Source organism: Bactrocera neohumeralis, chromosome 2 (genome assembly GCF_024586455.1).
Source record: "Bactrocera neohumeralis isolate Rockhampton chromosome 2, APGP_CSIRO_Bneo_wtdbg2-racon-allhic-juicebox.fasta_v2, whole genome shotgun sequence".
In the NCBI taxonomy this organism is placed as follows: Eukaryota; Metazoa; Arthropoda; class Insecta; order Diptera; family Tephritidae; genus Bactrocera; species Bactrocera neohumeralis.
Window position 1 is genome coordinate 58,809,101 of NC_065919.1, and position 24,269 is coordinate 58,833,369.

General features: G+C 35.4%; 3 protein-coding genes across 6 annotated transcripts; 2 read left to right on the plus strand and 1 right to left on the minus strand.

Moving 5' to 3' along the window:
• The first annotated feature begins 1,771 nt into the window (after positions 1-1,771).
• Positions 1,772-6,956, plus strand: LOC126765944 (polyadenylate-binding protein-interacting protein 2). Of its 4 annotated transcripts, XM_050483700.1 has the most exons (5): positions 1,772-1,908; positions 2,702-2,820; positions 5,072-5,249; positions 5,420-5,520; positions 5,632-6,956. In XM_050483700.1, the coding sequence occupies exons 3-5, from the start codon at positions 5,106-5,108 to the stop codon at positions 5,759-5,761; spliced, it is 375 nt and encodes a 124-aa protein (XP_050339657.1). In that variant the 5' UTR covers positions 1,772-1,908; positions 2,702-2,820; positions 5,072-5,105; the 3' UTR covers positions 5,762-6,956. The 4 variants fall into 4 exon arrangements, with proteins under 4 accessions (XP_050339657.1, XP_050339650.1, XP_050339666.1 ...); XM_050483693.1 differs by lacking the exon at positions 2,702-2,820; XM_050483709.1 differs by lacking the exons at positions 1,772-1,908; positions 2,702-2,820 and adding an exon at positions 3,736-3,754.
• Positions 6,957-8,225: 1,269 nt separating this feature from the next.
• On the plus strand, positions 8,226-17,792 carry LOC126765852 (mucin-5AC). The gene is made up of 9 exons (XM_050483534.1): positions 8,226-9,118; positions 9,207-9,427; positions 9,611-10,296; positions 10,387-10,441; positions 13,912-14,920; positions 14,990-15,984; positions 16,058-16,199; positions 16,978-17,136; positions 17,212-17,792. The coding sequence occupies exons 1-9, from the start codon at positions 8,903-8,905 to the stop codon at positions 17,425-17,427; spliced, it is 3,699 nt and encodes a 1,232-aa protein (XP_050339491.1). The 5' UTR covers positions 8,226-8,902; the 3' UTR covers positions 17,428-17,792.
• A 584-nt stretch (positions 17,793-18,376) lies between these two features.
• LOC126765917 (L-dopachrome tautomerase yellow-f2-like) lies at positions 18,377-22,794 on the minus strand. Its single transcript, XM_050483616.1, has 6 exons — positions 22,587-22,794; positions 19,907-20,217; positions 19,736-19,841; positions 19,455-19,659; positions 18,929-19,379; positions 18,377-18,622 (listed from the first exon to the last, which is right to left on the minus strand). Exons 1-6 carry the CDS (start codon positions 22,777-22,779, stop codon positions 18,479-18,481), a joined length of 1,410 nt encoding a protein of 469 aa, XP_050339573.1. The 5' UTR covers positions 22,780-22,794; the 3' UTR covers positions 18,377-18,478.
• Positions 22,795-24,269: the final 1,475 nt, after the last annotated feature.

Consider the following 24,269-nt stretch of genomic DNA (forward strand, 5'->3'; position numbering starts at 1 on the left):
GATCATTTGTATATGTAACCCTCTACTTAACATCTGGTAGTGAACGATAGCAAGACGAAATATCTCCTGTCCTCAAAAAAACAGTCGTCGCACTTGTGACTTGGCTCTCATGTCACTGCTGACAGTCATAACTTCGAAGTCGTAGATAATTTCGTCTATCTTGGATCCAGCATTAACACCAACAATAACGTCAGCCTCGAAATTCCACGCAAAATAACTCTTGCCAACAGGTGCCACTTCCGACTGAGTAGGCAATTGAGGAGTATAGTCCTCTCTCGACGAACAAAGACCAAACTCTATAAGTCGCTCATTATTCCCGACCTGCTATATGGTTCAAAAGCATGGACGATGGCAACATCTGATGAACCGACGTTCTGAGTTTTCGAGAGAAAGGTTCTGCCGAATATTTATGGTCCTTTGCACATTGGCAGCGGCGAATACCGGAGTCGAGGGAACGATGAGCTGTACGAGATATACGACGACATTGACATAGTTCAGCGAGCTAAGAGACAGCGGCTACGCTGGCTAGGTCATGTTGTCCGAATGGATGAAAACACTCCAACTCTGAGAGTATTAGACGCAGGACCCGCCGGTGAAAGCAGAGTAAAAGGAAGACCTCCACTCCGTTGGAAAGACCAGATGGCTACACTTGGAATTTCCAATTGGCGCCAAACAGCGAAAAGGAAGAACGACTGGCGCGTTGTTGTAAACAAGAACACTATCTAAATCGATTATTTTTAGGTGATACAAAAAATCGTTAAATGTAAAAAACTAATATACACTGTAACAACAATTGAAAAAATTGATGTCGGCTGCCCGAAGCTTTATTAAATTAGATCGATCATTTTGTATGGCAGCTACATACATACATACATATGTATATGCTCTAGTGGTTCGACCTGAACAATTTTTAGGGGCTATCCCGACAAACTTCTTGGGAAAAAAGGACATGTCCAAAATTTCAAATTGATATTTCATAAATGCTAGTTTACATACATACATACATACATACATACATACATATGTAATTACTTTAAAGGGTCTATGACGTTTTTTTTTTTAATGTTACAAATTCGTGGCAAATTTATTACACTCAGTTCAGGGTATACAAAATCCAAACAGGAATTAACTTAATTAATTTCCTCCACTGTTCAGCAACCAACTATCGGTTAATACACTGGTTTACTAACCCAGAGCGCTAACGACATTTCTGTCAAAGTTTCTGTGAGTTGCTTATGACCCTATTAACTAATCTAATCAAAACTCTTGTGTCTTGTTCATCTCATTCTAAAGCCTAGGTCTTATATGTTCCACGGTGTGTACATATGACTTGGCTCCCAAGGCAATTTTTTAATGGAAATCAATTCTGCAACATTGCCTATATTTATTTAGGATAGGAATTATGCCACTACAACAACAACAACCAGAAAAATATCACTTTTTAATTGAAAACACCGTACACTTCTAACATAACTCTAATCCTAATTAAATACCATTTTATTTTATTTTATTTTTTTATGTTTTTTTGTTTTGCAATATTAAATTCTTTGGGTGACTATTCTGCTTCTACATAATTTAAACCTTTCATTTAACAAAGTGTTTGAAAAGATGTTAAATTGTTTTTATTATACTAACAAACTCGCAAATATTTCAACACTGTGAAATTATTTAGACAGTGCACTGCAACCCTAATGAGTTAGAACGAATATATCATCACTGAATTTTGCGTTACACCAGCACTGTCGGAACGAGCTACAAAGATTTTGTACGTAGTGGACGTCAAATTTTTTGTGTATAATTTTAATAAATTTCTAGTGTTAACGAATTATTGCAAAATTTTCAGTGCTTTTTTTTGAAGGAACTATTGTTTGGCATTTTAGCTATAAGCAGATTTACAAAAGTTCTAGTGTAAGTTTCATATTTTTCGAGCAAAGAGAATTATCCCAATTTTTTGACTACTGCAAAGAAAATGACATAAAGAACAATCAGTTGTGTACTCCATCTTGTTTATAATTTCTGTATTGTACGCGTTTGTTTGTTTATTTTAACTTAGCAAATTATGCTAAATTGCAATAAACATAATCTCAAACCAAGGAATATAAAAAATATGCAAAAGAAAATACACCTGCTAACGGATGTCTAACTGGAAAAGTGCTGTTGTTTTCCAAACAGATTTCTATTGCAAAAGGTGGTATTTTAATAAAAACAGTAAATAAATCGTACGGAAAAGAGAAAATGCAGTTATATTTTTAATATTCATAAATTTGTTGTAACATTAACTGTAGCCAAATCAAATAACGGCTGTTTAAATTATACATTTCGAGATACCAACAAAATTACAGGAAAAGCAGTAAAATAAGCAGTTTCTGATTGGAAAAATAGACATTCTATTTTCAACTTAGAACCATAATTATTGTAATTCATTAAATCATATACACATTTCTAAAACTAAAATAATAGCTAGATAGACAAACAAAATATAGAGCATATTTTAAACTAAAAAAAAATATAAAATTAAATAATTGCTAAGTTTTATAACATTTAAACCTTACCTACATACATACATACATATATACTTTATACTTGTCCATTAACCTAACTTCTTTTAAATTAATTTAATACATACCAAAATATTTACCTACATACACATATACATATGTACAAATATTTCTAAATTTGCTGATATTTATTTATAAATAAGAACACAACCGGAAATAAAAACAAGGAAGCATTATCACGGCAAACGCGTTCATTTAAAGTGCACTCAAGTAACCACATTTGCGCATATAAATTAAACGTCCAATTAACATATGTTAAAAGGTAACAGAAATTAATTACGTGAATATTTGCAATTTCAGACATACATACATGTATATATATAAATATGTATGTATATTAAAAATACTAGTAGATACAGACAGAAGTCGCTTGTGTGAATTTCTTGAAAACCTGAGTTTGTCCCTAGCCATAGTGTATACTTTAAACTCAGAACTTTTTTGTTAGGCACTACTAATAAATATTATTGGCTCTAATTTCAGATCATACATAAAATGAATATTAAAAATTAATGTAATGTTGGGTATATACCATATATAAAATAAATATATTTACATATATAAAACATATGTACATAATACAAATAGACAATATTTGGTAATGAAAAAAATTATGCTTTACGACTTGTTTACGATTAATTTTATTTATTCTCTGTTATTATCAATTTCACAAATACTTTTATATGCTCCTGTTCTCTGTTGCTCAATTATTGTTGTAAGTATATAAACTTGGGAGACTTTTTACTTGCCATCGACTCCAACCCCGCCGCAAATCACCTGCCCACAAATACCCACATTTGTATGGCCGACAACGACGTGCAACTACTACCTACATACGTGTTTACCATACATATGTATGTATGTATATACAACTGCCCGTAGAGCAATCCATGAACTCTCTTGAACCAATTCGATTGCTCTGCTGCGTCAAGTTGAGATGTTGCCAGTTTCAGTCAGTCAATCGCGTTCATTAGCTCACAACACACTTCAACACAAAAAGTATTTATGTATTATTGAATATATTCAACGTTTTTATTTTGTTTATTCTCGTTTTGCCATTGTTTTCTACGCAGCTGTTTTGTGAATTTTGAAATTTACGAATTTAATATAACTCACAAACATAAGTTAATTTAAATCATTTTGGGTTAAAACAGAAACATATATACATAAATTGCGTTGTAGCGATAAAATAAGAATAAGTAAGTAAAATTAATACAATTTAGCAGACGATACATACCGTAGATATCTTTAATGAATGAATAGAAGAGTTACATACTTTAAATTAGAATAACTCAGAAGTTGTATGTACATATGTATGGATATATTATATGTAAAATTTGTATGTGCACCATATGTATAAAAATGCAGTAAAATCAAAATTAATGACTAAATACAGAGCTGCCTAATTGACTTATTACTACGTGTAAAAATAAAATATGTGTATTAAATTATTGGAGCACCAGTACATGCACAAAATAATTTACTTAAAAAACGCTCAGAACGCCAACGCCAATCGCTAATAAATTAGCTTTGTGGCTTTCTTCAGCTTTTCAGTCGTTTGGGATACGTGGTTGTGAGCACTCACGAAAATATTTGTTGGTTGTTTACCAAATGCGAAAATAACTCATAAACAAATCAAAAGTGGTAGTGATTTAAGTAATAAGAGTAGAAGCAGTCTCAGCGCATACTTGTTTGTATGGAGAGTTTGAGTTAGTCCATCATCATATATGTAAGTATATATGTATGTATGGACGTACCTCGGTCCGTGTGTGTGCTGAAAAGTGCAATATACGAAAACAAGATTATACTAATGTTTAATACATTGTTTTGCGTCGTATTTTTCTGATATAGAACTTGCCGGTTTCGAGTGCAAAACGTTAAAAAAAAACAGAGAAAAAAGTTAACTTCACTTGCACCTTCACAAATAAAAATGTTTACATACTAGTTGTTTGTTATCGGTCAGTTTGTATAGGAGCGCTATAATGGTCCGATCTGAACAATACATTTGAAAGGTAGTAGCATTGCTATGGACTATAATCCATGCCAAATTTCATTAATTTTTTCAACTAAATAAGTGCTATACACGGATTTTATTTTAATCGTTAAATTCGTATGGTATGCAAAATATATTTATGCTATAGTGGCCTGTTTGGAACATTTCAGGTCAAGATTTCAAAAAAAAGAGAAACCTATTTGCGTGTTTACAGACGGACATGGGTAAATCGATGCAGCTCTGTACGTTTGTCTTTTTTATATAGTATATATTTTATGGGGTTTGCGATGTTTCCTTCTCGGTGTTGCAAACATCATTGCAAAGTTATTATATCCCGTTCAGGATATAAATATTTAAGAATATCTTAATAAGAACTAAAAGTCATATATCCTTAACGATCACCTACTAGTTATAACGTTCTGTAATTGGCTCTAAAATATTTTTTACTTTTATTATGTATATACATATGCATAATGTAAACACTGTCTTCTATATTATTTTTATTCTTAATTTATGTTTGCAGTTGTAAAAGCTTCAAACAAAAACTGACAAACAAAATGATTTTGAAAGTTCCTTCAAATGATTGGTCCGACCAATTTGAATATGTAGTGGAGGAGGATGATTCGCTTTCAGATTTAGAAGATGAACAAGATTTCTCTGAGTATCTCTGGATGGAGAATGAAGAAGAGTTCGATAAGAATGTAAGTAGCTACTTGTATGAAAGAGCATATACATAAGTTTGTATAATTAATTATAAGAAGAAAACAATATTTTATGCGGCAACTAAACGTAAAAAAATGTGTATTATCGCTTTTCTTAGAAAATCAACTTATTCTTTTCGGCTTTGCTAATAACTTTTTCAATTTTTCAGGAATTAAAACGTCTCGAAGAAGAGGACATTATGCAAGAGTGCATGGAAGCAATGCTAGAGGACGAACTCGAAGCGGAACTGGCTGAATGGCAGAAAGCAAAGTATGAAATTCAATGAAAACCCGAACATGTACTTATACACGCCTTTTTATTAACTTAATTATTTCCACCAAATTATCACAAACTAAACAAATATTTTTATTTTACTTCTAGAGCCGAAGAATTAAATGCTGCATTATCCTCGCTAGCCGTAAGCGAATACAATGTGGAACATTCCATTCTGAACCCGCTGGCCGCTGAGTTTGTACCACAAAAGCATATAATTGGACTGGGTACTTCATAAACTTAATAATAACTAATAACGCCCTTAACAAGAATATAACGCAACACTCGACGATCAAAACAAATCACCAACGGAACGCATCAGCAAAAACTATATGAAATTGTACGTAATGACCCGAATAACATACACAAACTCAAACCAAAACAAAAAGTAAACAAAAAAATTCTAATACTCTTACTGAAGTATATTTAAGAAATTCCAAAACAAAACAAAAAAAAAAAAACTAATTAACCTCTATGATAATGCTGCGGAGTAATGTGAGTAATATTTACTCGGTATTATGTGCAAGCATTGGTCAATAAATAAGAGAGGTACATAAATCTACGAATAAAAATTATAAAAATACATATGAGGTATACAACAAAAAAAGCTTAAAACTTAAAACCTAACGAAAGCTTAAAATAATTTTAAATTACGCAAACTGACTGTTTGTTGCCCTGCATTAGTTCCAAAATTTTTAAAGCTAATAATTTAGAAAGTTGTTTGTTGCAAGTCCAACGTACAAATTGCTTTTAACTTATTGTGGGTATTCACACATTTATATAGATATACTTTTTCATAAATACCTCAACAAATTGCTTTCGAATCGTCCTTGTCTTTATTTTGGAGACGTGCTATTTGATTCAAGAAGACACTTGCTTCAAACTGCGTTAATAATGCAAACGAGAATGAGAGCATTTTGGTCATTTTTTGTTTGTTATAAAAACATTTAACTAGTTTTAAATAAGTAATAAAATGATAAATTGTTAGTCCAGGATATTAGAAGATTTAAAAATTCCATATGTGATCCTAATTACTGTAGCTTTCTGTATCAAATGTTCATAAATGTGTTTTTTTTATATTGTTCTTACATTTTACTTATGCGTTTGAAATTCAATACACCATTAAATTATATCGTGATAAACCGACACATTATCCACATACTCATACACATACACACGCATATATATATATATAATATTGTCCTGTCTATATTTATATATTTTAGTGTACTAAATTCTATATAAACCACACCGACATACCCATCACTACCTTCTTTTAGCTTTAATGGGAATTTTGTAAGATTATATGTAATTTAAAATTGAACAAAAAAAATTAATAAAGTCAAATGTAATGTCTGAAATTACAAGAATACATACATAAGAGGCGTATTGATATGCTTAACTAATAAAGCAAACATTAATAATAAAATAAACATGTGTGTGTAAATGAATTTATAATGCAAACATAGATATACTGATATACAGTAACTAAAAAATAATGATTATTACATTAACGTAGTATATATTTTATTTAATAAATGCGCAAGCGTAATACAAAATTGAAAATGGTAGATACTCTAATAATAGTTAATTTTGCCAACTCTTTATATACATATATATAGATATACATATATAATATATACGCCACTCCAACTTTATGTATGTATGTATTTTTACATCAGCGCCTCATAATATTGACCTGCTTCGTGCAAGAATTATCTCAAAGACTAATGGAAAAAATACTGTTATAGTAGTTTATGATTAATCCTTAAATACTATATGATAAAAATAAAAAAGTTTGTTATTAGCAAAAGTGTTTGATAAATGCGCATGCGTCTAATTACGTACGTCTAATTTATCGTAGCACAGTAAAAATGCAAGACATGATCAAAAAAAATATATACTATTACTTACCTTTATGTGTGATATAAAAATAGAAAAACTTAAAAAAAAGTAATATTGTAAGTTAAAAAGCAAAGCAAAAAAAGATAAAAACTAAAAAATCTGAATAAAAAGTATTATAGCAATTAAAAAGTTGTGTGTTATTTACAAAGTTGCAGATTAGATGATTATTAAAACTTTTGGATTGGATAGTATAGTTTCGGGGAACAAATCACCGCCTATTGCAAAGTAATGCTTGAGGGGATTTAACTAGTATTGTTGTGTTGCAATAGTGCAAATTCCAATATAACCATGTTTTTGATGTAGTGAGAACAAACAAGCGCCAAAGAATTCTTAGTTAAGCTGCCGAGTTGACAGTTTGTGGCTGAAGAAGAATCCGCCCTCGTTCTGGTCACGGAAGTCCGATTCCCGTGGAACAGTTCAGCGTAAATTCCTACATACTATGGATTTTGCAAATAACATTAATTGTCTTGGCAGACGGCAGCTTCAAAGCCGGATAAACTCAGATGCTAATTCCAAACCTAACTCTCAATAATTGAGATGTGTCATTATTGCTGTTGTAACGGCATAAAATCAAATAATCTAATCTTTACACTAAAGAGAATAGTGTAGTAAGAGAGTGACCACAATAGAGAATTTAAATTTTCTGTTAAAATAAATTAAATTATAATAAAAAATGTATTATTGCAGCAGTAATTTTTATGGTTTAACATGAAACAAATTTGGTTCTCTTGGCAACTATGATTAGAGTATTACCGTTGGCAACGCATAAACTGACATTTAATAGTGCAAACATGGCGTCGTGCAATAATTAGCAATTTATTAGGATGCTGCAATTCTAATTAGTTTTCTTGTATTTAAAGTGTTTCAAAATTGTTCAAATTGCGATCAAAGCACTTCTCAATCATCGTAAATTGTAATGTTGAAAAAATATTGAGAAATTTCAGTGAAACTTCTTTGAAAAAACGCCAGAAATTGTCTGCAAAATTTCATTGCACTTCGCCGATTGCTGTCAAACGATGAAAAAAAGGAGAGCGAGACTGCATAAAAAATAGCAGCGCGCGAGCAGAACTTTGACAGACAAGGCGGCGTCAACAAACGCAAAGTCTTCGACGCCAACGTCAACGTCGTCAGAGCGAGCAGGTGTCGTTGGCAGTGCTTAATGATGTTTGCTACAGAAGCACTGATGTTTTCATATTGTAAACAAATGCATAAACTACATTGCACAATAAAATTTCATAGTTCTCCTTAATAAGTGTGGAAACTAATTGGCCCCATTTTTTTTTTATAACTAAGCAAATGTTGCGAATAGGTAATTGCATTTTAATTTGAATGTGGCGAAAGCGCTTGCGATATTAAATTACAATTAATTGGTAAGAAATTAATTGAAATTAGTAATTGGTTTTTCTAAGAAAAAATATCATGTCGTTACAATATTTTATTGTATGAAGTGTTAAATATTTTTACAAAAATTTATATGCCAATGGCTACGAGCTCATCCACGGCAGCTGCATCGGTAACAGCTGCCACAGCTACATCTTCGTCTATAAGCACATTGAGTAGTGGTGCTAACAGTGGAAGTGGGAGTGCCCCTTTGATTAATACAAACCCAGCGCAATTTCGAGAAATACATAAAAATACTTGGCTTAAAAGATTAACAGCTGAAGGCAAAAAAATTACTGTAGGGCCCAAAGTGAGTATATATAAATAATTATTTTTTTTTTTGCAATATTTAAAATGTGAATGTGTGTTAAAAACTATGCATTCTTATTATTTTTCAGAAATCTGATCGCAGCTGGGTTGTTTTTTGTGTGCACGATGACACGGACGCCCTTTTGGAGGGATATGCAGAGCCTCGTCAGGCAGCTGCTCACAGTCCGGAGTGGATCGTTTCGATGCAGGACACTTTACACATTTCGCATGCACTCATTCCAAATTCACATGAATTCGAATTTGTCGTCACGCTTGCTAATGAAGTGATACGCTTTCATGCAATGTCATGGTAGGGTGCACATCTATTACTTAACAAACAAGCGTAATGTAATGGATTACACTTTACAATCTGATGAGCACTCAGCTGTTTTCTGTATACATTACATGACGCGTTGTCTTCATTTATAGTTTTGCTTGTCTGAAAATTAATTTTTGTTTTATATAAAACCTTTCCTATGTTTACTTTTTGCAGGGAAATTATGCAGGAATGGGTTGAGACGTTACGGTCTAAATTGCGTGAAATGAAAATTCTATCGCCACGAGAGAATCTCTATACAAAGTTACCTGAAATACGTGCTCCACTCCTACCCACTCGTGATCCAACATCACCACTGCCGGCACCACCACCCGTACCAGCAGCAATAGTACCAGGCGTTGAACGCATTGTACCACCAAGTTCAGTTCAAGACATTGCTACTAATGAAGCTCTTTTAGAACGACCTAATACTACAATAGCAGTCACAACTTCTACTGTAGCACAATCTCTGCCAACAACTACAACCATTTCTAGTAATAGTGGCAGAGTACATCTACCCACAACTACGGCAAACGTAAGCAACAGTGGTAGCAATTCCTCAGTGTCCAATGTATCAACTACTACACCTCAAGCAACGGCATTACCAGCCCTTACTGCCATGTCGAATACACTTACACAGAATCTCCTGAATTTGCTTTCCGATCCTATTAGTGCGTATAGCGAGCAAATAAACGATGCTTTACATATGGAGGAGAATAACTTTATTCATGATGCGAATGACACCTATTTTGACGATGAGTTTCTTTCACCAATTCTAAGAAAATCACAACAAAGACATGGAACGTCAACAATTAGTTCTGGTAACAGTGTACGTGTAGATATCGGACAACGTGCATCAGCAGGTAATCATTGTATTGTTTTTTGTGTTTTTTTTTTATGAAAATAAATGTATAATATGTATTTTACATATTTATTTGTTATATTTTTGACAGATCAAATCAAAAACTGGGAAAGTTTGGTGCAAGCAGAAAGCGTTGTGTCATCAAGGTACGTAAATAATAATGTAATAAATTAATTAATAGGGAATATTAGAAAGAGATTCGTGAAGAGAGAATTTGCGAGCATTAAAAAATTCTAATTGCCAGGAGTTATATAAGTTATATCAGAATTGCAAATAGTGAGAAAATAATTGAATTAATATTTAAATAATTTTTTTTCTGCTGTAAAAAATTTGATTAAAAATAATTTTAAAATTTTACCCGATTGAAGATTAATTAATTGTAAATTAAAAAAAATGTTTTTTTTTATTTCACGTTTTTCTGCGCCTACGTATTTTGGGTTCTACCATTTTGAACTAGAGTTCACGCAGAGCCTTCATATTCAATACTCGTAGATGATCTAGTGTAAATGTTTTGTGGCTACTTACATTAAGCAAGACTTTCATTAAACCATACAAACCATACATAACAACCCAAATCTATATATTTGGTTAAAGGAGCTCTAGAAAAGATAAAGTCAAATTGTGCGAATAACAATTTATATATATTTTTTTTTTATTTAAGCTGAAATAAAGTTTCATAAATACATATATACAATATAGTAGCCTAAACTATCTCATTGACAATAGTCTGATACTTCTCTTCCAAAACACGCAAAAGCTCCCACATTTTTTCATTCATGCCAGTTCCGTCCTTTTCCAGTTGTGCATTTATGAAAATTTGCCTTAATGCCGAAAAACACTTGAGTTTCACCAACTTCAATTGCAAGCGTTGTGCCCAATTTTGCATGCGTAATCGTTGTTCATATTTCTCTTGAAGACGCTTTTTGCCCTTAACCAATTTCCGACAAATGTGACTTGTTATTTTCGCCTTACGTTTAATTAGTTCGTTTTCAAAACGTTTGGCAATAATTTGCTCAAATTCAATATCGTATGCTTTTATGGATGAGAAAAAATCATCACATGTTTCGAAGTCTCTGAATAGAATTTCGAAAAGCTTCATGGGAAATGTTGGCTGCGGCTCCGCGTTCCATTGCTCTAAAGCTTGCTTTACACCTTGGAGCAAATTTTTACGTATTCCCTCCAATACGTTTTCATAATTAGAGTTCTGCATTTCACATTTCTCCACTATCTCCTTCAAATGTATATTTTCGATTTCCTTCTCAGTTAATTGTAAACGCAACGTCTCCACCTCGCGACGTAATAACAGATTTTCTGTTAATTTCTCGTTTTCCTCACACTCTGTAGACAGCTCATCGAGTGTCGCAGCATCGCCACCAGCTCGTTCATCCTTTGTACTGTACTGTTTATTATAAAAATTATTTCCATAAATGCAATTGCCACGAGCTGCGTCCAAATGCTGTTTACCGTTACCGCAATCGCCGCCGCCTTCGTTGGTGTATTCGTACAAACACGCTTCACACACGGCCTCGTGCCGCATATTATAATGCAGCGGTTGATTGTGCCCATGCTTTTTGTCGGGATAATGTTGGTAACATTGACCACATTTATCGTGGGAGGCGAATGTACGCATCGTGTGCGCTTGTTGTATGTAATTGGCGCTAAGGAAACTCTGTTTGTCCAGCTCGTGGAGCACGCGTTCCAAGTCACGATTGCAGTTCTGCGAATTGGTGAAGGGCTCACCCAACATGCCTTGTTCCTGCAACTGTTGCTGCATAAGCGAGCATAGACAATTTCTCGCCATTTTCTCTCCCTTGCTAGTCTTACTGAATATCTTGAGCCATTTGCGACAGAGCTCGATATCTTCTGTGCGACTTTGTTTGAAGACAAGCTCGCGGAGCATTTGCAATTGCTCCTTATACAATTGATCTAGTGTATCACCATTGAGCTCATATTCACTGCTCTCATTGCTGCAATGCGAAGCTTCATACATCCTTTGGTGCTGGTTTATTTATGCGACTTTTATAAAATAAATTCGTTTTCTCTTTAATTTTTTGGGTGAAAATTTAAAAACATTATTTAATATGTCAGAGCTGCAGAATTAAAAAAAATCGAAATTTTCGATTTGCAGTGTTGGGTAGTCTTTAAAGTATTTCAAAACAAGAAAAAACGTTAACTTCGGCTGCCCCGAAGCTATAATAGCCTTCACAGATGCATTTTTTATAGCAAAACAAGGAGCTTTACCGCCATTTTGAATGGCCAGTTTGTATGGCAGCTATGTCCTGTAGTGGTCGGATCAGAAATCGTAATATACAGGGTTTGTCCGACATTTGATATAATCAAGCAGGCTTACCCAGATGTTTCTGTAGCAAGAAGTGGTGTGTTTCGGTGACACCAAGCCTTTTTGGAGGGCCGGGAAGAGGACACTGATGAAGACCGTAAGAATGAGCAAATCAAAAGTGAAAGCGATGCTAATTGTCTTTTTTGACATCGAAAGCATCGATCACCATGAATTTGTTATTCCTGGACAAACCGTCAACGCCAAGTTTTACGTGGAAGTCCTCAAGAGACTCAAACTAAGGGTCGATCGGGTCTGACAAGACATCGCAGCCGATTGGAAGTTGCACCACAGCCCAGATGTGGCCCCCACGGACTATTTGTTCTTTCCTGAAAAGACCGATGACAGAGAATTCAAGCAGCATCCACTTCGGCTCTCATGGTTATTCTGAAGTATACCTTCCGTGACGCCTTCAAAGTTAGGAAATAGCGCTGGCAGCGCTACATCGACGCAGAAGGAGCCTATTTTGAAGGTTTTTAAACAATTGTAACGATTGGTTCAATAAATTTTTTTTTATATCGACTCAGTCTGGACAAACCCTGTATGCCAAGTTTCTTAGAAGATATTTTATCAAATAAGAAAGTTGTCGATAGAGGGACTTAAGTTTGATCGATGTGGTTGTTGTTGTTGTTGTTGTTGTAGCGGCAGAAAACATTATTGATGTAATTTCTAGACATGGTGCTGAGTTGACAGTCTTTGGGCAGATAAAAATCTGGGTCCGTTCCGGTTACTTAGACCCGACTCTTTTGCTAACGGATTGATCAATCAGTTTGTGTGGCGGCTATACTCTATAGTGGTCCAAAAAAATCAGCAGTTTCTTGGGGAAAAAAGTACCTGTTCAAAATTTCAGATCTTTATCCTAAAAACAAAGCAAATGAAGTTTATAATGACGAAGAGACAGTCGACTCAGATCGTCACGCTGATCATTGATATATATATTTTAAGTATATCCGACGTTTCCTTCTGGGTGTTACAAACTTCTTATTTGAGAGAAATATGTTTCCATGTTTTCTAATTACAATTCCTTTCTCTCTGCCTGCTACCTGTCAATACTTCTAAAAGCTTCTTGCTGTTAGCGCTCGAGCTTCGACCAAGAAATATCCAAACTTGGAATGTATTTCTGACACAAAAAATATTCTCTTTGACATCAACATTCGAAAAGAATTTTTAAATGCGAAGAATTTTAATCTATTGTTGATTGAAAGCTGATCAAAATTTTAAATGAAATACATCAAACTATTTATAAATCCCAATTTGTTTTTTTTTTTTTTTTTTTTTCAGACTTCAAACCTCCCGTTCGCTGTCCGCTGGTGCTGCCGATACATCCCGAAAGGAAGTCACAAATTCCTCAATTACTCATAACGTATCCACCACGTCGAGTGATGACAATATCACAGAGTTCGAGATCAGTGTAGATCCACAATCCGATACGTGGCCGAATACTTCCATTACCTCGACTAACAGTGAATCAATTGAACAGTTAGATGTAGATAAAATGAACATCACCATCATACAAGTATCAGCAAACGATAGCAATGAACTGAAACAGCAAAAAGAAACAAAAACCAGTGCAAAAGTGTCCAATAAACGGGTCACTGGGGAAATTTTCAAATTCCCCGATGCCGTACAGACCGAGTACAAAAGCAATGTGCAAATCATTCCGTCCACAAAATCAAATAGTAGTACAATACAGGTACTTGGTACTAAAACCACTACTACAACAACAAATACTACCACAAAAACCACACCATATGCAACACCAGTAAAAAGGCCGAACCACAACATTTCATCAGCAACAACAACGGCGAATTTACCCGCAGAGGAGTTGAAAATAACAACGGTACATGTAATAGGCAATAACCCAGTAGTGACTGCCAAAGCTCCAGAAGCGCACAACACCATTGTTTCCAATGCCGTTTCCTTATATGGCACGTGTTACAACTCATCTGCATCCAGTTCGACGGCTCAGCCAGCAAACGCGTCCAGCAATAATGGGACGCCTAAAATGATGAAGAAAATCATACTTTCAGCTAATACTTCAGGCATAACAAATATAACGGTGGATAATGCTAGTACGTCAAACAGGCCGGACAGATATGTTATCGCGCCAGAAGCAACTATCAAACATAATGCTGGATCGGTTCACTATGAAAAGGTCTTTCTATCAACTAGTAATCCACCAGAGCTAGACATCTCGTCAAACGCTACGCTCATAGGTACCGTAACGACCACGGTGCCGCCACTATCACCCACATTAATCGGTAACTCAACGACGCATGCGCGCGCTGAGGTAAAACGATTTATTATTATTATTTTTTTCGTAGAATTAAAGTTAATTTATTGTTTCTTGAATTCCAAGGTGGCATCTAGTTCGACTGGTAAACCCGAAAACGAATATGTTTCCAAACCGTCTTCCCCAATACCCCAGAGAGAGGCACATAAGCAAATCAAGCCCACGCCAGCAGCTCGTACCGTTAGTCCAACACCACACGTTGAAATACCGTCGCTACCGCCGAAAAGCCGCCACAAAGCAATGCAATCGCCATTAATGGCACGAGCACATCCGTCTAACGTCAGTCCCATGTTGGAGCGTCGACGCATTACAACAACTACAAGTCTTCTAACGCGCACTACCACATCATCGCCACCGCCAACGTCCCATCAAGCTCCGCCTGCTTCGATACCAACAACTACAACAACAAATACTCAATTTCCCTTACCTGGCCGCGGTCACTTACTAACGCGCGGACTTACTGAAGCTGTGATAACGACTCGACCGAGTCGCCGTGATTTTCATTTACTTAAAGCGTCTGCGGTAAAGGGAAAACCAAAAGCTGTTGCAGGCAATAAAAGTGGCAGTGCGGTGACTTCAAACAACAATGGTGACAATGTATCTGTGCCGCAACCCTCAACCAGCACCGGTAGCAGTTCGAATGCACCGCAGCACAATCGCAGTCGCAATAGTGAATTAATGGAGCAACGTCGACGTAGCTCTTCTACATCTGATGCACGCACCGGTCCTACACGCGGTACCAACAACAATGAACTGCCTGGCGCGCGTAATACAGCATTGCGCTTTCAACATCCGCCCCAACCTTTTCGCAACGCCGAAAATGGACTGGCAAATGATAGCGGGAACGGTGGTGTAGCTGGCAGCCACATTGGTTTATCATCGCCGCTGCCATCACCCAGTGGTGCTAATAGTTCGCCGGCGAATAAGCGCATGACACTGCGCGAACATCAGGTCATGCAATTGCGGCGTGAAATCATGCATCCCGGTGGGGTGCGCCTGCAGCTGCGACGCAAAGATTGCCTGGGCTCAATTGCATGGGTAGATGCTTTTGGTGCTGTGTGGTGAGTAGTTGATACCGGCACACTGTGTTTGTTGCGACAATTTTCATGTGCAATTCTTTCGCTTTATCATTAGGGTGGCTGGTTGGAAGCAAAAAGAACATCCAGTGCTATACAATGCACTACATATCGGCGACCAATTGCTCTCCATTGCCGGTACAGCGATAACTACAGCAAATGAGGCCAACAAAATAATACGCAACACGAATACGCTTTTTGTAAGTGCTTACAGTTATCGCAAATTTTATTTATTATTATTTATTTTAAATATGTACACGATACTATAGTTTAGTACCTTGGACAATAAACTATGTCAAACTAAAGATAATTTGTTGAATAAAAAAGTTTTCCAAGCAAGGACTTGATTTTGATCGGTCAGTTTGAATAGCAGTCACGACAGTCGGATCTATGTAACCGGAACGGACCCGGGTTTTTTATCCGGTCAAGGATTGTCAACTCGGCAGAATTCTGCCGCTACAACAATAACAGCCGTATGCTATAGTGTTCCGATCTGGACAATATGTTCGGAGAATTTCTTTGAACAATAATAAATGCTAAATCTTGGAAAGATTATTTATCAAATAAATAAGTTTTCCATATAAGGACTTAATTTTGATCGGTGAGCTTTTACTATGGCGATCCGATCTGAACAAAGTGTTCGGAGATTGTAGGTTACTTCGAACAGTAATATATACAAAATTTTGTGAACATATCTTGTCGAAATTTCCAAACAAGAACTTTATTTCGATCGGCCCCTTTGTACGGCAGTTAAATGCCATAGTAATCCGATCTGAACAATATGAGTGTTGAAGAGCTATATTATGTTCAGAGCTACGTAGACTCGATTGTGGGGGAACATAATAATATAGAATAAAAAATTCGTCTACCCGACGTCTCGAAATATTTCAACCTAAACTTATATTCCTTGACATCAACACACAGACTTAGATTTCCTAACATATTTTATTAATTTATAACTGTATTCTGACTTACCAGGTCGAGGTGCTCGTACGTCGCATACCCTTCGGTCGCGGCTACGCTATACGACGTGAGCGTGAGGGTCAGTGTTTGGGTCTAATACGCGATGGCAACACAGCCACCATTGTTGATGTAGTGCCAAATAGCTTAGCAGCACGGCATGGACTGCCACCCAAGGTAAACACACCGTTAATTCTTTAGCTCAGCATTTTTGAATATATTCTTTTATGTCGCTTACTTCTTCCATTCTAGGCACAATCCTGTGATGGCACAACACTTACATTCTGGGTACTTACTGAGATCAATGGGCGACCTTTGAATCTATTTTTCAAGGAAAATGAGATACGCGATCGCTTGAATTCCGTGGGACGCGATATCTCCATATTGGTGCAACCTTCAGACTTAATAACAAAACTTAAAAAACAATTGAAATCGCTACGTGGCTACAAGGATTATCTTGTGCAATAGTGAAATCACTTCAACACGTTGCAAACTAACTCATTAGTAATTTTTAAAAAGACATTTTTGCAAAATAGACTAAGAAAAGAAACACTTCCAAGTTACAAAAGAATACTAATCCCTCAAAACTTTTTAATGCATATAACTTCTAATTAGATTTAAAATTGAAAAAGAAAACTATTAAAAAATTATAAACTAACAACAGCCCAATTTTGCTTCAAAAGTAAATAGGGCAAGGAATGAAAAGTCGGTTTGCAGGAACATAATCAAGCAATCATATAGTGGAATTGTATGCCGTTCGTTATAATAAGGAAAATATGAAACATTTAAAAAAAACCGTTTGAAAATTAAATAAAAAAACATATATATAAACATTCCATTTTTAAGAGACATTTTTATGCAACTTTGCCGAGTCAATTTAGCCATTAAGTAGCGTATAAAAAGTGATAAAGGACAACGTTCATACATACATATATCTATAACAAATATCTCTGTATGCATGTTCCATATACAAGTGCATACACGCATGCATACAAACATATGTATTTTTGCAACATAGTAATCTCTTATTATCCAAGTGCATACTATATTATATAGGTTGAAATTTATTGTATTTACATAAAAGTAAATTTTTGAAACACTTAAAACTACTTAGTATTATAATGACATACACGTATATGTTATGTATCAAAAAAGAAAATTAACAACAAAAACATTTAGACAAAAATCGCACACGAAAAATTTAGATCTTTATATTAATGAAAAACTTCTAATACCCATTGGAACATCTAAAATTGTCATGCAATATTATAGTGCCTGTAATTTTAGTTAATCGCATATGGACAACGTGATAAAACTTTTTTTTGTAACCTTATAACTTACAAACATAATCACTTAATATTTTTAATTTCCATTTTTTTTTATAATTTTGTGTTTGAATTTCAATAAAAAAGTATAATCAACATGAGACAAATATGTTTTTATTATTATCAGAATTAAAGCCAAAACAAAGCTCAGTTACAGAAATGCTTGTAAATTATTTTCCATATAAAATTGCATGTTAGGGTGCACAGACAGTATTCTTTGCAGCTTCATTGACATTCTGCTTCCACACGCGGAAATTCACCACATTCGGATCAAGTGTTGAATAAATAAATATCGGCATTGAATTGGTCATCATCCAGATATTGTCTTCGTCATCAATCTACGAATAATAAAAGACACGTAAGGAAGAGATAATCAGAAGAAACAATTAATGGTTAGTTTAAAATATAAAATTTCTGCAACAATGAACGGTGTCACATCCATTGTACTAGTTTTCATTGGATATCTGGGCTTTATATAACATTATTTCTCTGCTTTTTTCGTTCCAATATTTTATGTTAAGAAGTTAAAGCACTTTCATTAATTTTGAACTAATATTAGTAAAAGGAGACTCACTTTACAAAGTACAGTTAGGTGAACAACATGTTTGCAAGAGTACAATATCACTATATAAACTTCAGCTTACCGTCAAATCACTGGGATATATCATACGTTGTGCATCTTGTGCTACGGTGCCATGATTTTGTGCGGAAAATGGTTTGTTTGTATTCCAACAACCAATACCGTTACGTTGTATTTCCGCATAGAAAATAATACCGCTCTTTTGGTCACAAGAATGCATAGTGGATCGATGATTGTCTCCACGACTACCCAATAGACGAAAATCGTTGCCGTGATCGCTACGTGCGGCATTAGCCTCATTCTGCAGGACACTACTGTCCACCACGAACTCGTTATTGCTAGCCATCGGATGGAAGTACACCGTACGATAACCGTCTTCTGCATATGGACCGAGGGTAATCGAGAAGATACCATCATCCCAACGGAAGGTTTGGCCACCGATATACAGTTCACCAATGTTCGGATCGATGTCGAAGTAATTGTGTTTGAAACCCCACATGCGGTTATCCTTTAAGCTGTATGTATTGAGTTGTAAAAAACAAATCATAAAATTTGTGATTTTTAGTTAAATTAAATCCATTCAAATTTACCTAAAAACAAACAACTGTCGATGCACCAGATCTGGTACATAGGCGAAGGCGTCGTTGCATGCTCGTTCAAAAACATCTACAGCTATGCTTGCTAGTCCTCGCCCTATGTCCACGATAGTCTCTGGAATTTCGTAGCGATGCAATACCTGATCGTTCGATAAATCAATCACCCAAATTGCCGGTCGCTGCACCTGCGTGCGATTGCCTTTGCAATAGATCATAAAGGATTCAAACAAGTACATAAGTATAAAGAAAGTCGACAAATTAGCTTTTCAACTTACCGGGATACTCGAGCATGCCCGTATCGATGAACCATAGGCGTTTGCAGGCATCCACCGTGGTGCGGTAAACCGAAATAATGCGTTTAGGATTTGCTGGAAAATTTGGCTAAAAATGTTTGCGCACAGAAAAATTAAGCAATAATTACTTGGATTGTGGATTTTCGCACTCACATTTAGATAGTTTGTTTCGAAATCGGGGTATGCATGCAGTTTCGGACTATATTGTTTGCCATCCTTCTGTAAGTCGATGTAATTCAAGGTGGACGGTATGCCAATACTACGTCGTGGCGTTGTCACAAATAAGCGACCCTTGTAGTGTGTCACGCCCTGGGGCACATTATTGTATTGAATGTAAGAAGCGTTTGTGCCTTCATTTTCAAATCGTTTCTCTGAAAATTTTATTCCCTTATCGGTGGCAAGTTTGTTTTTTTCAGCACTTTTCAACAAGCCATGCAGTTGGTCGGGGAATACGATTGCATCGGCTGCAAATTTTGTTTTTAAAGAGTTAACAAAGGTCAAGAGAGTAGCAAAGTACGAAAACAATAAATAGCAGTCAAACCGTAGTGATGGAATCATCCAGAGTTGACAATTCCTAAGGAATGAGGTTCTAAGTAAATGCAATGCGATTCAGACAGGCAGACCGAAAGTAATTATCGTAAAATTTATAAAAAAGGGTTTGTCGTATCACAGCTGGACGGTATCCAGTGAAAAGACTTTAAGCCTGCTGATAGATACTCACTTCCTAGGCAGCTCTAAAAACTTCACGGTGGAGCATACACTAGATAGTGAAACAGCGACAGATTCCCTTTCTGTAAGCATAATGTTAACAACCATTATCAAATGGGTATTGCAATTAAACTATATTCCTTCGCTATGGAGGCATAGTGTCAGAAAGTAAGGTCTCGGGAAATTAATTACTACTGATTTTCGAAATCCTATAAAGTTGCATTTAAATTCGGTCCGCAATATTGTCTTCCCTTCCAAAGAGAAGAGTGGGAAAGGGGCGAGGTGGACAAGAGAGAGAGGAGACAAGCATCTACAAGGAGGGGTCCAGACTAGATATTAAAGTATGAGGTGTTATCCTTTCTGCATACTAGATACCAAAATTGGCATCCTTTAACCAGACCACTGCAGTGTCTTCCAAGCGAAGATCACAGCAATTAAAGAAAGCCTTCTTGTTCTGACTAGGAGTGTGCTTACTACAAGGAATATATTTATATATACAGATAGCCAACCGGCTTTGAAATTGCCAAAGTCTCTTAGAGTTTCGGCAAAGTTAGTGAAAGAATACCTTGATCACATAGTGGATTTAGCATTTCCAATTTGACGACACATCTGCAATGGGTTCCTAGACATAGTCTTATACCTGGGAACTGTAAAGCAGGTGAAATAGCTAGAACAGGCTGCACTCAATTAGACTCTGGAAAAGAGGCTCTGGCCTCTGGCTACTTGCAGACATTTAATCGTCAATCTCTGACGATCTGAAACCAATAGAAAATGTATGGAATGGTATAAAGTTCAAAATAGCAAGCAATAAATTCAAAAATTTTGATGATTTATGGGCTGGAATTGAGGAGCCTTGGTATTCAATCCCAAACGAACGATGTCAAGAACTGGTGTACAGCATGCAGCGAAGATGTGAGCGGGTGATTAAAAATGATGGATATACTACGAAATACTAACGAAATGAACAATCTTTTGCAATTTTTTAATAATCTTTAATAATTTTTATAAATATTTGTACCTTTTTTTAAACCCCTTTTCAGATTGTGCTATTTATGTGTCCCAGCTGTCATATAGGATATTGATGTTTTCGTCTTTTTTTGGCGATAACAAAATACTTATTGTTTTAGCGTTTAGTAATATTAAAGTGAATAATTTTTAAAATAAAACGCATTCCTCTTTAAATCCGTAAGTGATAAACTTAAGGAATAAATGAATGTTTTCTTATTTGATGACCAAGTGTGCTATTTATGTGTCCATGACTGTATATTCAATATAAAATGTTCGTTTTATTTTAATATATTGCATTATTATATTCAATAATGAATTTTTATTCATTTTCATTCATAAAATCACTTTGAATAATTTTGTCCGGTTTTTGAGACAAAATGCTCCTACGTGCGACGTCTCGCAGGTTGCACTGATAAAACTTTTCGTTCTAATGAACTTCATCAGAAACACGAGGTGGTTCAGAATGGAGCCAATATAAGGATGGGGCTTTAGTAGGTGGCAGCACAATAAGCCTTCTAAAGGTGCAGGTGCGTCGTTACACGTCCATCTACCTACCTACCTACATAGGCTTCGCATATTTGAAACAGTATATTTTATATATACTCACCATAGATTCCCACAACGTAACCGGAACCGTCAGAGGCATATCAAATCGGCAGCATTCTTCTATATTATTTAGGGAATGCCCGATGATGTTTTCTTAAACTTTTAACCCATTAACTAATTAATATTTGTAAAGCACTTTAAAACGCTATAAACGCAAAAAAAAAGTACTTTCCACACAATTATCATCATTTAAGTACTATTTTGGGTTATTATTAAACAAAATGTTTTCAAAATTGATAATTAGTGATTTTAAGCCCTCCTATCTGACTTGTGTTATCAACAAAGTATTTGGGTACATATGTGTTTATGTTTGTGTATACGTGTGTACATGAAGAGATTCAAACGTGTATTATATGTATGAAACTAAAGATTCGCATTGCTCTACCGGTTTTAACCCAGATAAATTATTTTATAATACTTTACTATTTCACTTGACGATATTTCTGTGTTCAACTGCATACAAGTTAATTTTAGAATCTTCAATTGTTGCAAGAGAAATTGATTAACTTACATGGTGGTCGTTTTTTATGTCCTTCTCCTCCAGGCAACTCTTTTCCGTTCTCATTCGGAACTCTGTCGCCACGATTGTAAAAGTCCATTTGTTTCCAGCCAAAAACCTCTATCATGCCATCACCGTTAGCAAATTGTACGATATTCACCATAAATACCAACAAAATCAATAAATAAATATTTTTAATAATCATATTTCTATATTTGTAAGACTTGGAGCGATCTTCGCCGATCGACACTGAAATGCCTACTAAAGGCGCCATTGATATAAAGCAAAAAACAAATAAAAATATAAAAATTGCTCTCCCGAAAAATCTCTACCTACAGCATTCACTCTTAAGTATATATCTACATATATGTATATTAATCAATGGATTCTCAGAAGAATTGTGCAGCATCAATTTCGGCATTTTCGGTCGCAAGCATTGATCTTTCGCAAAAATTTTGAAAGCTTAAATGCAGCAGAGTCAACTCAGTTTGCACTACGCACTCTCTCTGGGAATATTATTAGTATTTTGGTAACAACGCAGTAGTGAAGCGCGAAGTAGCTAAGACTGTAGGCAACTCAAAAGACTCACGAGAATAAAATTCTGCGTGAAAGGCGCATGAGCACCCTGTCAAAGAGATAGGTGTCTCGTTTGCTCAAACTTTACAATAATCGCTACCGTGAAACCATTTCATAATGGACTGTGAAATTCTTAAAGCGTAATCCGAAGATGGATCTGCATCGTTACGAGGCTTACGTTTACGAAATATTGATCCCATGTAATATACCCGAGACCAAAAAACAGTGGCCTTTTTCCCGCGGTTCTGTTCCGGAGGAGGTCTATTATTTGGAAAGAACACCGTATTCCAAATACACCGCATTAATCATAAAACTTAATTGACCTTTCTCCGAAAATAGATATGCACTTTTATACAATAAGTAGTCCTGTTTAACAGCAGAAGTCTGAGAAAAACTGAGAGACTAATTGGCGTATATAACGGCAGATGGACATAGAAAAAACGACTCAGCTCGTGCGCTGGTCATTCATATACATATGTACTTCATAGAATCTCCCACGCTGAGAGTGGTTGCTTTCTGAGTGTTGAAAACTTCATTATACCCGCCGAAAATCTTCTTAGCTATATCCTTCTTGCGAGTGCTGACTGGACGATGGACGTCGCTGCTGATACCATCACGGCTTGACATCTAGATTAGTTTCCAGAGCAGGTCATGGTGGTGCGAGCAGGCAGCGACTAGTTCTCCTCTTCTTTGTAACTAGCTTTGCATACGGTACTGGAAGAGAGGGTGTATATCTACTTCTGCTATTTCTAATGAAGTAACTGGCAGTAGGTATAACACGCTAGAGGTAGAAGACAGTAAGAACAAGAAATTCGGCTGGGACATCAGCACAATCGTTGGTAGGAGAAGTGGCTATTACCACTCACGAACACAGCGAGTTAACAACAAAACATTTAGACAAAAACTTACACGAAAAAAATAGTTCTTTAATATAATGAAAATCTAATACACATGGGAACATATAAAAATGTGATGCGATGTTATGTGCCTGTTTTTTTAAATAAAAACTTTTTTATAAACATAATCACTTAATATTTTTAATTTTATTCATTTTGTTTTTGAATTTTTAATAAAAATTTTAATAAAAAAAAATATAATCAACTTGATGCAAATATTCCG